At 44.4% G+C, this 14,964-nt stretch overlaps 1 protein-coding gene across 6 annotated transcripts; it reads left to right on the top strand.

Moving 5' to 3' along the window:
* Window positions 1-251: 251 nt before the first annotated feature.
* ZNF18 (zinc finger protein 18) lies at window positions 252-14,872 on the top strand. Of its 6 annotated transcripts, none has more exons than XM_023743864.1 (8): window positions 252-310; window positions 766-878; window positions 2,418-2,922; window positions 4,727-4,916; window positions 6,639-6,727; window positions 12,688-12,772; window positions 13,895-14,002; window positions 14,660-14,872. In XM_023743864.1, the coding sequence occupies exons 3-8, from the start codon at window positions 2,533-2,535 to the stop codon at window positions 14,818-14,820; spliced, it is 1,023 nt and encodes a 340-aa protein (XP_023599632.1). In that variant the 5' UTR covers window positions 252-310; window positions 766-878; window positions 2,418-2,532; the 3' UTR covers window positions 14,821-14,872. The 6 variants fall into 6 exon arrangements, with proteins under 6 accessions (XP_023599632.1, XP_023599633.1, XP_023599636.1 ...); XM_023743865.1 differs by having other exon boundaries at window positions 310-328; XM_023743863.1 differs by lacking the exon at window positions 252-310 and having other exon boundaries at window positions 349-878.
* The last annotated feature ends 92 nt before the right edge of the window (window positions 14,873-14,964 follow it).

Genomic DNA, 14,964 nt, shown 5'->3' with positions numbered 1-14,964 from the left:
GGCTTCAGGTAAATGTTGCGCCATATTCAAGCTCTGTGCCCTAGGGGAAATCACCCACCCATTCACGAGAAAATATGTCATCCCTTAAAATGGGGCCAAAATCTGCCTTACAGGCGGAAGTGAGAGAATAGGCTGGGCGGATCGAATCGGGAACTGCTTGGATAGTTCTAGGAACATACGACGTCCGCGCTGGGTCGGCCGGTCCCCCAGAGGGCGGCGGGGTTGGCGGACGCGCGCCGTGCGCCGGCAGTGCGCGCGGGGACGCGGAGACGCGGAGACGCGGCGAGCGCGGGGGAGGGGCGGCGGGCCTGTGAGTGCACTCCCGGCGGTGAGACGCCGGTACCCCGGCCCGGCCCTCGTCCTGGAGCCTGTGGGCCCCTCTGGACTCTCCAGCCACGTGTCTGGACTGGGACCGAAGACGGGCCCCGGCCTCCTGTCTTCGCCCAAAGGCTGGGCCTGAACCTCGGGCCGAGGGAGCCCCGACGGGCTGATGCCGAGTCTCCCCTCGGTGCTGTCGGCGTGGGGGCGGGGGGCGGGGTGGAGAACACTCGGTAGCACCGCCCGGCGCCCTTTAGGGCTGGAGCAGCCCCGGTCTCCAGGCCGCTAAACGCCGTTTTGGACAACCCCAAACCCGCCCCCACAGGTTTCCAAACGGTGGCGGCTCTCCTCCCCAAGCACAGGCATCAGGGCTTCCTGGGTTGACATTCGGCTGCCCCTGGGCACCTCAGAGCGTCCTAACCTATAAGCTTTACACTTACCTTGCAGGGTAATCGTGAGGCTTAGAAATGACATGAGCAGGGCCTAATGCGGAGCTGGCACATTCCTCAAGTCACTGGTTAAAAGAAAGAAAACGCTGCTCAAGGTCCTTGTCGGAGACGGTAAGGCCGACTTTATTCCGGGGGCCTGCGAAGGTGGGCTCTGCAGGAACAGACGGACTGCAGCTGGGCCAAGTGGAGGTTTATAGTCAAGGAGTAGGTGAGGGTCAGTGGATGGAAACTTCTAAAGGAAACATCTGGCTCAAGGTGGGCTTCTCACTGAGCCGACTCGACAGGAGTTCTGCGGAAGGCGGACTGGGGTGAATCATTTACCAAGAGTGGTCAGCTACCAGGGGAGGGGAATATAGACTTGGATCGGATACCAGAGCTGGAGGATTTTCCCTAAACTGGACCCAGCAAGACTCTTGATAAAACTGGACCAGAATGTCCAAGGACAGAGCACAAGGGCCCGGCCTAGAGGACTCGGGCGCTAGCCGGTTTGGCGCAGTGGGTAGAGCACCGGCTTGTGGACTGTAGGGTCCTGGGTTTGATTCCCGTCAAGGGCAGGTACCTTGGTTACAGGCTCCATCCAAGTGTTTATTGAGCACATGATATATGTCACTGTAGTATACTGGTTACTGCATGACTATATGAGTGAACTATTTTTACTTTGCTCTTTTTTGTTCTCCTGAGAAGATTTTTTAAGGATGATTTGGTGATATGGAATGACTTGTTTGGGTGAAGTGGTAGGGATGAGGACATAGGTTTTTATATGTCAAGGAAAAAGCTGCCTCCAAAAGCTAGAGCGTTGTATTGATCTCTGATTAAGCCAGATACTCCAGTGACTGGGTGTCTATTGGTTGTTGTGGTTAGTGTTAGGGAGAATGATGACCTTTAGGTCCTTCATAACGTTTAAGGATTGACTGAGTAATCAATCCAGTATCAGGATTACATGCAAGAAAGTTAACTAGCTATAGCGTTTACTTTGCCATTTAATATTTCTCCTTTTACCATCTTCTAAATTTTGATACCATTCACCATAATATTACTAGGTTCAAGTCTATTTTAGGAATGCTTTCGAGGTAGTTGGCATTTATTCTAAAATTTTTTAAAGCCCAAGGTTGAAAATTTCAGGTGTGACAGGTTTGTTTGTTTTTTAAATATAAATTCCCATGGCACTCAAGAGAGGTCACTTGTAAATTTCATTGCACCTTTTGGGGAAGAGTGAGTTTGCTCTGTTCAACCTCATATTTATTATGGAAGCATCTGATCATCTCAGCATTAGCCTTTATTTCTAGGGCATTGATGTCTTTGTTCAGCTTCATTTTCCCGCCTTCTGACATGTGGGTGCAGATAGAGAAGTGTTTTGCAGAAGAGCTGTTTACCTGGAAACGCACAGTGAAGAAGCTTCATGTGGTGCACTTCATTTTTCTACTTGGGCTGGACATTTGAAGACCGAGAGGGAATCTTATAAAATGATCAGGGTGATGGTGACAGTTTAGATAAGTATTAGTGGTTTACTTTGTGGCTTCACGTTTACAATCTTGCAAAATAAAGTAGCGTATCCATCGACTTGAAAAGATCCGTGGTTGACTCCTTGGCTTCTCGGATAGAGCATGTGAATTTGTTCTTTCTGAAAAACGTGACCCTTTTTTTCTCTAGAGCACTGGGTCTCACTCCCTCGCGTGATCCTGTGGGAGGCTCTGTGAAGACCTGGTTCTCCCCGGAGACAACTTCATCCCAGAAGAACTTCACCTAGAAGGACGTGGCAGGCCAGATGATGCCTGTGGAGCTGGGGCAGGCCCTCGTCCTGCTGCCACCGCTGGCAAAGGCAGAGGACTCCCTGGTCTCTGGACCAGATGCTGCCCTTCGAGGGGAGCCCTCCAGCCCTGAGGCTGCACGCCAGCTTTTCAGGCAGTTTCGTTACCAGGTGATGTCTGGGCCCCAGGAAACCCTGAGACAACTTCGGAAGCTCTGTTTCCAGTGGCTGCAGCCAGAGGTTCACACCAAGGAGCAGATCCTGGAGATCCTCATGTTGGAGCAGTTCCTGACCATTCTGCCCGGGGAGATTCAGATGTGGGTGCGGAAACAGTGTCCCGGCAGCGGAGAGGAGGCAGTGACCCTGGTGGAAAGCTTGAAGGGAGACCCCCAGAGGCTGTGGCAGTGGGTAAGCAGAGGACACTATGATCTGTTAGTGAAGCACGGCTCCTCTGGGGTCTTATCAGGTGTGCAGTCTTTTCTGATACCAAATATGTGGAATTTTCTACACTAACAACCAATTCTCCAATTCAATTCAGTTCTGACACCGAATATCGGGGTTACTCAGATCCCACAGGGTAAGGGCCAGTCTCTAAGACTGTGCCCATTTCAGACACCAGTTACAAGTCTCAAGGGCCACCCATACTTATAACCAACTGGCTAAAATTTGGAGGTTCCCCAAACACTGTCCTCATATAATTTGCTAGAACGAATCATAGAACTCAGGAAAACACGTTACTTATATTTACCAGTTTATTATGAAGGATATGATGCAGGAACAGGCAGGTGGAGGAGATGGGGTCACCCAGAGCTCCCATGCCCTCTCCAGGCCACCAGCTTCTGTGTGTTCACCAACTCAGAAGCACCCTGAACCCCATAGTTTAGGTGTTTTTATGGAGGTTTCAGTACTTAGGCGTGATTGATTTATCGATGGCCACTGGTGATTGAAAATTTCCAGCCCCTCTCCCCTTCCCCAGAGGTTGCGGGGTGAGGCTGAAAGTTCCAACCATCTAATCACCTGGTTGCTTCCTCTGGTGACCAGCCTCCATCCTGAAGCTATCTCAGGGTCCACCAAGAATCACCTTATTAGCAGAAACTCTGGTGTGGTTGAAAGGGGCTCATTATAAATAACAAAAGCTGCTCCTGTCACCTCCGTCCTTCAGGTAATTCCAAGGGTTTTAGGAGCTCTGTGCCAGGAACCAGGGACAAAGAACAAATATGTATTGCTTACTATGCCACATCAGTGTATCCCCGTACCGCACCTAATTCTTAAGATTCCCTGTGACTCTCAACACTTTTTAGCCATTAGAGATTGAAGATAAAGCCTCCCATCACATTCCATCTTTTTTTTTCTTCTTTTTCTTTAATCCTCACCCAAGGATATTTTTCCACTGATTTTTAGAGAGAGTGGAAGAGAGAGGGAAAGACAGAGAGAAATATCGCTGTGAGAGAAACACATCAATTGGTTGCCTCTTGCATGTGCCTTGACCAGGGCTGGGGCCCAGGAGGAGCCTGCAACCGAGGTACGTTCTCTTGACCGGAATCGGACCCAAGGACCCTTTGGTCCGCAGGCCGACGCTCTATCCAACGAGCCAAACCGGCTAGGGCCCATTCCATCTTTACACTACGGTGTCGGGTGAATTTCCCGCCAAAATATAAGATGGCGCGGGCAATTATTTAGGTTTCCCGCGCAAAATCAGAGTTAGTTTAATATCTTTTGAAGTATGGGTTCGATTGAAATGAAATTTTCGTTCGCATACACAGGTAGGTATCTTTGTGAACGGCAAACAAACAAATATTTGGTAATACGCAGTTACAATCGGCCCGAGTTTACACGTTTCCCGCACTCCACCGCAAATCTATATGAACTGAGTTAAGACGGCTCCCGCGGAGTACGCGCAATTCACGCGAGCCGACTTAACTCGTTTCCCGCAACCCAAGTGTTTAGACTAGAACATTTGGGAAGTTGTTCAAAAGCCGCCTGAGTTTTAAGTGGTGGAGACTACCCAGTAGAGATGCAATATTAGTGGTAAGTCTCGGAAGTCTCCAGCCTGGTTCAGACCTCAGCTTTGGCCTCTCAGGATGTTTCCCTCACTGGTTCCTGTTTTTCTCTCGCCTCTCTCCATGTCCCTAAAGGCTGTCATGGTCTGTTATAGAAGCTTTCAGAAACTCTCCTCTGCATCTTTCAGTAATTAGTCCTGTGTGGTCTCCAGATCAGCATCCAGGTTCTAGGACAGGACATCTTACCCGAGAAGGAGGAGTCTGCAGGCTGCCAAGTGGGGGAAGTGGAGTCTCTTCTTGAAGTGACACCTCAGGAGCTGGGACTTGGGAATTCACCCTCTGGGCCCGGGGAGCCACTGAGCCACATGGTGAAGGAGGAGTCTGAAGCGGAACAAGAGCTAGGTGGGCAGTTACTCAGGTGGTGTGTGTGCACTCTTGGAGAAACTGGTGGCCTACGAGTGGGCGGGTTGAAAATACAGTGGGGCCTTGACTTACGAGTTTAATTCGTTCCGTGACGGAGCTCGTAACTCAAATTACTCGTATGTCAAATCATTGTGACGTTCGCTGCGCCAACTAGCGGTGGGGTATCTGAAGCTGGCTCATAACCCGAATTTTAGCTCGCAACTCAAAGCAAAAAATCGGCCGAGAGACGGCTCGTATCTCCAAAAACTCGTTAGTCGGGACACTCGTAAGTCAAGGCCCCACTGTAATAATGCTGCCCAGATGGGGTTATCTCTAAAAAGTTCAAAAGCAGGGTAGTCGTACTTCAACTATGCTGATTTGGATATTCGAAGCCTGTAATTAATTTAAACACTGTATGACTGGGCTAGACCTTTTGGGTTTTGGTTTTGAGGAAGGAGGTGGGAGAAAATATGGGTGAGCTTGTTTGGAAGGTTGGAGGGAGTTGCAGTTTGTTAGGGAGGTCCCTCCCATCTCATACTATTTGGTTCTCCACCAAGTTGTTCACCGAAAAAATGTCTTGGCTGTGAACAAAAACTTCAGTTGTTGATCTGACAACCCTTTCATGCTGTACCTCAGCATGACAAAAAGCGTCTCAGGCAATAAACAAAGGAGTAATGCTTTTGTTGCCGCAGAAATCGAGAATTAGTGCAATTTTAAAATATAAAGAGGCCACCAAGAGTGCTAATGTTGCAAAGTGTGTGAAAGTGCTCACAAAACAACAATCACAGGTAAATGAATAGGCAGAAAAACTGCTTTTGATGGGCTAAACAAAAGCAGTTAGCTGGTGATAGCATTTTTGAGACTGTGATATATGAAAAATTCTTTGTTTAAGGCTATAGGGTATGGTTCGGTAAATTTAAGAAGTGTGTATTTATAGATTAAACAGTACATTAGACATTCACTGTATATAAGAAAGGTTAAAATAGGGAATCATTTGGGGGTCTGGAACAGATTAATTCACTTTACATTATTTTTTTTAGTATATATTTTTTATTGATTTCAGAGAGGAAGGGAGAGGAAGAGAGAGAGATAGAACCATCAATGATGACAGAATCATTGATCGGCTGCCTCCTGCAGGCCCCACATGGGACTGAGACCGAAACCTGGGCATGTGCCTTGACTGGGAATGGAACCGTGACTTCCTGGTTCATAGGTCAATGCTCAACCATTGAGCCATGCTGGCTGGGCCAATTTACATTATTTCTAATGGGGAAAAATGATTCAGTTTTGTAATTGCTTTTTTTTTAAAGTTTTATTTATTTTTAATTGACTTTTAGAGAGAGGAAGGGAGGAGAGAGAAACACCAATGTGAGAGTGAAACATGGATTGGCTGCCTCCTGCATTCCGCCCCCCCCCCTCCCCCCCCAGAGGGATCAAACTGCAACTTGGGCATGTGCCCTGACCCGGAATCAAATTGGCAGCCCTTTGGTGCATGGAACGATGCCCTACCAACTGAGCCACACCAGCCAGGGCACAAATGGCTTCTTGAGCAGCCTTCTGGAACGAATTAAGTTTGAGAACCGAGGTTCTACTGTACAGTTCCTGAAGGTATAAATGGTGAAACAGGTGTTAGTTCTAATTTGTGGAGATTTTTACCTGTACCCTCTGGGGACTGATTGAGGACATCAGATTCTTGACACTTCCTGTTTCTCACTTCGGCAGTGGCTGCTTCCCAGCTTCCTGCCCAGCCTGAGGAGAGGCTCATCGGAGACCAGGACTTCGGAACCTCACTTCTCCACACGGCACCTCAGGTGAGCTGGGTGGCTCTGCCTCTCTCTCTGGAAACCAGGCTTTGAGGATGTGTCAGTAGGAGGAGGAGTGAAAGGGGGAGGAGACTCAAAAGTGGAGCGGAAGGAAGGCCTAGCAAGGATAACAAGAATAATATCTGTGGAATGAGACCCGAGTTCCAGTTCTTCTTAAGACAGAATGTTTCCTCATTGTCATCTTGAGCAATGGAATCTGGAAGCAGTTGCTCTGAAGAGGCAATCTTGTCTCTCCTTTTTTATTATCTTTGAGTTATGCTGAGAAAATACTATCTCCTTTCCTATTTAACCCTCTCACATAGAGTCAGTTTGAGATTTTGAATGGTTATATCTAATGTGGGACAGGTTAACCTCCCCTCCCCAACTCTATGGAGGAGTAACTGCCAAACAATGAACTGCACATGTTTAGAGTGTAGAGTTTGGTAAGTTTTTTGATGTACATACATATATATATACACACACACAAAAATGAAACCATGACCATAAACAAGATAATAAGCAAATCTGTCACCACCAGAGGTTCCCTTTTCCTCTCTCCTACCCCTCCACATTCCCCCAGTTCTGAGGCAACTACTGATCTGTTTTCTGTTACCATACATTAGTTTGCATTTTCTAGAATTTGGTATAAAATAGAATCATGCCATATGTACTCTTATCTTTGTTCTACATATAATGCATCTTTCATGGTTGGTTCTTTTAATATTTTCTCACTGGTTTTAAACAATTTGACTGTGATAAGCCTTAGAATAATATTCTTTGTGTTTCTTGTGCTTGAATTCATTAAACTTGGGTCTGTGGGTTTATAGTTTTCATCAAAGTTTGAACATTTTTAGCCATTCTTTCTTTTTAAAAATATATTTTTATGGATTTCAGAGAGAAAGGGAGAAGGAGAGAGAGATAGAAACATCAGTGATGAGTGAGAATCATTGATTAGCTGCTTCCTGCACGCCCCATTCTGGGGATCAAGCCCGAAACCTGGGCATGTACCCCTGACTGGAGTCAAACCTGGGACCCTTTAGTCTGTAGGCTGATGCTCTATCTACTGAACCAAACCAGCTAGGGCATTGGCCATTATTTCTTTAATTGTTTTTATCTGTCTTCCTTTTTTTCTCCTTTGAGGCCTCTGAGAATTATATACATGTGGCTCTTTCTTTTCTAATTTCTGTGTTTTATTTTGGATAGTTTCTATCTTAATGTCTTCAAGTTCATTAATCTTTTCTTCTTTGGTGTCTAATCTGCTGTTAACCCCATCCGTTGTATTTTTAATCTCATGTATTTTTAATCTCTAGAGGTTTGAATTGGGGCTTTATTGTATCTTCTATGTATATACTTAAAATGCTATGTATATACTTAAAATGTTCAATCTTTCCTCCACCTACATGAACATATGGTTATAACATCTGTATTAATGTCCTTATCTGCTAATTTTTCACCTGGGTTTGTTCATTATGAGTGGTGTTTCCCTGCTTCTTTGTATGCCCAGTGATCTTTGATCGGATGTCAATCGTGAATTTGACCTTGCTGGGGGCTGGATATTTTTGCATTCCTATAACTGTCTCTGAGCTCTGCTCTGGGATACAGTTAGGTTATTTGGACACAGTTTGTTAGATGGCATCAGAGAAGCTTTTAGTGTAGGGCTCATTTTTCCCCACTACTGAGGCAATACCCTTCTAGAATGCTACCTGAAGCTCCTTGATGGACAGGGTTTCCCACTGCAGTTCTGGAAATGTGAGGCATTCCCAGCACTTCAAGGTCTGAGGATTGTTCCCTCTGTTGCTTTTATGGGGTTCTTTTCTGTACTTGAGGGGTTCCTCTGCAGATCTCTGGGGCTCTCCTAGTGCAGCTCCCCCATCTGGGTCTTCTGCCTTGCTGACTCTATACTCCTTTGAGCTCCTGCTCAGCTCAGGGAACCACCTGCTCTGCCCGGTTCCCCTCTCTGCTGCTCTGGATGTTCTATAGGCAATAAGTGTGGGCAACTGTGGGGCTCACCTAATTCATTTTCCACTTTGAGAGGCCTCTGTTCTGCTCTGTCTAATGTGCACTATCCGAAAACTCTTTAATCAGATAGTTCGTCTCCTTTTTAAGTTGTTTCAGTCACAAAGGTAAATCCAGTCCCTATTACTTCATTTTGGCTGTAAACAGAAGTCTCTGGGACTGGTTCATCTTGATAATGTAGTTAAAAATTCTGAAAAGTTGCATTTCATTAAAATAAAGTTTTCCAGGAACCTATTCACCTTAATCAAAACTTTCATTGTTTCAAACCCTTGGGATTTGCCTCGTGAAGTAATACAGAGTGCAGGTGAAGGTAGGGAAGCCGATAGGTGATGCTTAAAGTGGGGCTGGAGATCGGGCCTGAGCTCCAGCTTGCCAGGCTCCACGATGTGAAAACTGGATGCCAGCTTTGCAGTTCACCCTGGGAAAGGGATGCGGAGGGCGCAGGGAAGGGATATATCTTTTCAGTTATTCAAGGGTGCCTTCTTGCGTTCAAGGTACCCAGAAACCAAATTTTTAGGCAGGAGAATGCTTGGTTTAAAAAAAAAAAATAGGGTATTCTCTCAGATATTTCAAGCAGACTTGGAGGATTATTATTTATTCTATAGTAAGTACAGTATATTCCTATGAAAAGTATATACATTTTGACTAGTAGAATTAAGCATTAACTCTACATAATGACATTAACCATGACCTTTCCTGGATAGTTTAATGTCAAAAGATTTAAAATGCTCATCAGCAGCACCCTGTGTGTGTGTGTGTGTGTGTATTAAATTCCTTATATGTAGCAGATAACTGATTAACAACCACTTAACCTAAACAAATAAGTTATCCCTACCCAATCCTAATATCCCTCCCCCAAACTAACAACAACTATTTGCATCAGAAGGACCTTGATATTTAATGGAATCCTTTGTAAGTGAAGGGGTCTTTTTATTTTTTAAGTATATTTTTATTGATTTCAGAGAGGAAAGGAGAGTGAGAGAGAAATAGAAGCATCAATGATGAGAGAGAGCCACCGATTGGCTGCCTCCTGTATACCCCCCAACTGGGGATTGAGCCCGCAACCTGGGCATGTGCCCTGACCGGGAATTGAGCCATGAGCTCCTGGTTCACAGGTTGAAGCTCAACCACTGAGCCAAGCCGGCAGGGCAGTGAAGGGTTTTTTAAATATAGATAATCACGTTTCCTAATCTCTTTCATCAGTTAGGAACTTAGTGAATAATGCCAGAATAACAAAGGAGTGTCCCTACTCAGTGGTACTTCGTATTAGAAACTGTGACTGAGTTAGAACCTCACGTGCACTTGGGGATACATTTACTCAGAGTCCTGTGTTTTCAAATTTTGGGAAAGGAACACAGTACAAAGAACTTTGTGCAAGTCAGTTGTGGTAATGTCTTAACTCACCAGATGGTGCTGTTTCCACACAAAATGACGTATTTCTCCATCAAATCTTTTACTCCCACCCTTCCAGAATAGGAATTTAGATTTTTCTTCCTCTTTTAAAAATGAGAAAAAGCAAGGGTGAGTGTAGTTGGTGTTTTGCCTCCTTTTTTTTTTTTTTTTTTTAATCTTCATTCGAGGATATGTTTATTGATTTTTTTGTTTGTTTTTAGAGAGGGAAGGGGAGACGGAGGGAGGGAGGAAGGGAGCAAGGGTCTGTGTTCTCACTGAAGACTCAGAGCTCTTGTAGTCAGCAATGTTTGTTCAAGTTGGTTATTTTTAGGACATTGTTAAGGTAGCTTCATTCACAGAAGATTTACAAAGTAAGCTGCTAACAATTTCAACTTTAAGAAGCAGTTATTAAAAATATGGTTATAGTTAACAATTAAATATATTTTTTTCTTTTTCTTTTTTTTTAAATTTTGTTTTATTGCTTAAAGTATTACAAAGAGTATTACATATGTCTCCTCCCCCCCCCCCCCCCCCCACCTTGACATTCCCCTGGCTTCCCCTACCCCCCAGTGCCTTGTAACAATTAAATATATTAAGGTCACTTTTTACCTTTTTATTTTTTTCACCCTAAAAAAGTCAACTCCTTTCCCTCCCTCCCTTCTTCCCTCCTTTCCTTCCTTCCCTCCTTCCCCCCTTTGCCTCCCACCCCTTAGTACCTGCTAGTTAAAAGAGTTTTTGGTGTTCCATTACTTTTCAGCCATTTCCACTTCACTTTGATGTATATTATTTGTAATAGGAAGATAACTTCATCTTCTCATTCTTCTCTTCTTTTCTGCTCCCTATAACCTAGCTGGCTTTTCATGACAATAATCCATGGCTATCAACTTTGGGGTTCCTGAAAGTGAACAGAATCTCTTAATTCTCTCTGCAAACCCTGGTGTTAGTCTGGGAGATTGAGTATCCCATAGATTGCATATGATAGTAATAACAATATATATATCATTTACTGAGGACCTGTTTGCTAAGAGCTGTATATTTCACCTAGACTGTATGTGTTGAGTGACTACTCTGTCCTGGACAGGGGCTTGAGGACTGGAAGAGAACAGTGGAGAGTCCTTTTCTCACTGTGCTATGTGCTAGTGGAGCCAATTATTGATTAAATACTTTTATATGTGTGTGTATAGAAAAGATTGGGTATTCTGACATATGCATAATGTACATATACATAACTAATAAACTGATGAGTGCTAGGAATGAAGAGTACAGTGTGCTCAGATGATACTTGCACTATTTCTGTTAAGCCTCCCAATAATTTTCGAGTTCAGTACTATCATTAGGTGAGGACTTGAGGCCCAGAAAGGTTTAGTCACTTGCTCAAGATCACACAGCTAGGAAGTGGCAGAACTGGGACTTGAAACCCAGTATGTTTGACTCCAAAGACTTTGCTGTAAATCACTCTGCTATACAATCTGTTTTCTTGGAGGGGAGATTGAAATTTGAATTAATGAAAGTAGACCCTATTTAGATGGCATTCCCAGTTTTGAGTCTTTAAGTCCATAGCCTAAGAAAGACATGTTTTAGGGGTAATTTAAGGGCTCCTTGCTCTAGACAACTCATCGATTTCCCACTCACTGGAAGGAAACCTGATTTGATGTTAGACCAGCCGTGGGCAAACTACGGCCCGTTTGAAATGAATAAAACTAAAAAAAAAAAAAAAAGACCGTACCCTTTTATGTAATGATGTTTACTTTGAATTTATATTAGTTCACACAAACACTCCATCTATGCTTTTGTTCCGGCCCTCCGGTCCAGTTTAAGAACCCATTGTGGCCCTCGAGTCAAAAAGTTTGCCCACCCCTGTGTTAGACCCTAAATGCAGAACTGTCAGAGGGCCCAGATGTGTGTGGCTGCAGCATCTCCCTCTGCTCTGAATCCACTAGTCTCTTTCTCACTGAGGTGTACAGCTAAGTTGACTTCATTTTGCTTCTTCCCACTTTTTTGCTGATTTACAGTTGCTTTTCCCAACAAATACCTTTTTAATTTTTCTCTTTTCCCTCTTGAATTTCCAGATTTTAATGAAATATTGGGAAAATCAGGCTCCTACTGTTCAAAGATCTCTACGTAGGCAGTGGAAGAGTTAAAGCAAAGGACTGTGTAGAAAGGGCTCCTTGCAGGCCTGGGACGGGGGGATGGGAGCGGGCTAGAGGAGGTTAAAAGGGGAAGAAAGGGGACATATGTAATACTTTCAACGATAAAGAATTATTTAAAAAAAGAAAAAAAGAAAGGGCTCCTTGCTTCCTCTCTATTCTCTGCTCATGAATACAAGCAACTTGAAAATAATGTAGAACTTAAAGCCTAACTGTTTTCTACCCAGGATAAAAAATACTGATAAAGGGACTGTAGTTTTCCCTTTGGCCTTTTTCCTTGAACCACCTCTTATGATTTCTTACATATTCTGATGGCAGGCTCCTAAGGCACATTGCTTGCTTCTGAGCCTCAATAGGCAGGGAATGCAGGATCCAGAAACCTTCGGTGAGTTTACAGCATTGTGTTTTTTCTAGGAGCACTGGAAGCACCTGGATTCCATTCAGAAGGAGCAATACTGGGATCTCATGCTGGAGACCTATGGGAAAATGGTCTCAGGAGGTGAGGGCGTGGGTTAGCCGGATGGAAGGACATGGAAAGGCTGTTAAGCATTTTCTGTGTACTCTTAGCTCCTTGAGGTTCTCTGGGTGAAGACTATCATAGTGACACCATTGGGAACTGGAGTGAACCGCAAATAGCAGAGTTATAGTAACAACTTCCTGGTATTAAACGTGTTCTGTGTACCAGGAACTGTCATGGGTGCACAACATATAGTAGCTCCTTGAAATGGGTCATGATATTCTCATTTTTTAAAAAAAATATATTTTTATTAATTTCAGAGAGGAAGAGAGAGAGAGAGAGAGAGAGAGAGATAGATAGATATGAGAGATAGAAACATCAACAATGAGAGAGAATCATTGATTGGCCGCCTCCTGCATGCCCCCTACTGGGGATCGAGCCTGCAGCCTGGGCTTGTGCCCTTGACTAGAATCGAACCAGTCCGCAGGCCAACGCTCTATCCACTGAGCCAAACCAGGTAGGGCGATATTTTCATTTTTTGTTGTTAATCCTCCACCTGAGGATATTTTAGAGAGAGTGGAAGGGAGAGGGGGAGAGACAGAGAGAGAGAAACATCGATGTGAGAGAGGCACATCAATTGGTTGCCTCAGCATGTGCTCTCTGACCAGGGCCAGGATCAAGCCTGCAACTGAGGTACGTGCCCTTGACTGGAATCAAACCCAGGACCCTTCAGTCCCTGGGCAGACACTCTATCCACTGAGCCAAACCAGCTAGTTCTCTCATTTTTAAAGTGATAAAAGTGAGTGATAGATCAAGTCACTTGCTCACTGTTATGTAGCTCAGGTGCTTAGTTATGAAGGAGCTCAGTTGGGGCTGGCTCTGAATCTATGCTCTTTAATACTTAACCACAGTCTATTGGAGGGGTCTTTGTCATCAGGTGGTCTGACTCTACCTGCCCAGATTCTTCTTGTGGTCTTCACCATTTATCCTGGCTATCTTGTGAGTACTGGTGTCTTAGAAGCTCCAAACAAGCTTCTAAGATGAGCTACCTTAAGTGGTCTCCAGACCTTTCCTATTTCCTCTCTTACCTAGGACACTCCTTGAGAAACAGCAGGTCCCCAGTCCTAGTTCATCAAGGCCCACATGTTATCTCTCTCTGTACAGGCATTTCCAATTCCAAGCCTGACCTGACTAATTCAACAGAGTGTGGGGAAGAACTGGCAGGACTGCACCTGCATGTCAGTGAGAAGATCCCAAGACCCACCTGCAGAGGTGAGTAATCTTTTATTGGTCAGAGCCATTCTTGTCTCCTGTCATTAAATTGGAGGTGGTGGAGATATGTTAGGACTTGGGTTTCTATTCCATTAGTTCGGACTGGCCATGATCTGGTTAGTCTGGTTTGGATCCAGAGGTCAGGTCTTCTTAATCTCTGGTTATGGGGCTGTTGACACACGTAGTTAATCTTGGAAGAAAGAGTACACCTTCAGTCTTATTTGTTGTGACAACTATCTCAGAGAGAGTTAAGATTAGTACAGATTGAGACCAATACAGATATAGGTATAATTCTATTACAGAAAAAGTGTATGAAATAGCCAATAATTATCCTTCCTCTTGTTTCTTTTTTTTTTTTTTTTATACATTTTATTGATTTTTTACAGAGAGGAAGGGAGAGGGATAGAGAGTTAGAAACATCAATGAGAGAGAAACATCAACCCAGCTGCCTCCTGCACACTCCCTACTGGGGATGTGCCTGCAACCAAGGTACATGCCCTTGACCGGAATCGAACCTGGGACCTTTCAGTCCGCAGGCCACCGCTCTATCCACTGAGCCAAACCGGTTAGGGCTCATCAATGTTTCTAACTCTCTATTCCTCTCCCTTTCTCTCTATAAAAAATCAACAAAATATATTTTTAAAAAAATGCTGAAAGAACAAGACCATCAGCCAAGAACTCTATATCCATCAAAACTACCTTTCAAAAATGAAGGAGAAATTATGGCATCCCAGATTTTTTTTTTTTTAAGTGAGAGAGACAGTTCATTACTAGCAAACCAGCCTTACCAGAAATATGAAATGAGTCCTTCAGGATGAAATGAATAGACCCTAGACAGTAACTCAAGTCACATGAAGAAATAGAGTACCAGTAAGGTAATTGCATATCTATCCTATCTAATAATAGACAAACATGGTCCCTTGACCGTACCTTCGCTACGCCTCCCATCGGCTAATCAGTGC

The sequence above is a fragment of the Myotis lucifugus genome, unplaced genomic scaffold (assembly GCF_000147115.1).
Source record: "Myotis lucifugus unplaced genomic scaffold, Myoluc2.0 scaffold_416, whole genome shotgun sequence".
Lineage (NCBI taxonomy): Eukaryota > Metazoa > Chordata > Mammalia > Chiroptera > Vespertilionidae > Myotis > Myotis lucifugus.
The sequence above is the reverse complement of the archived record's forward strand: the minus strand, read 5'-3'. Positions and strand labels throughout refer to the sequence as shown.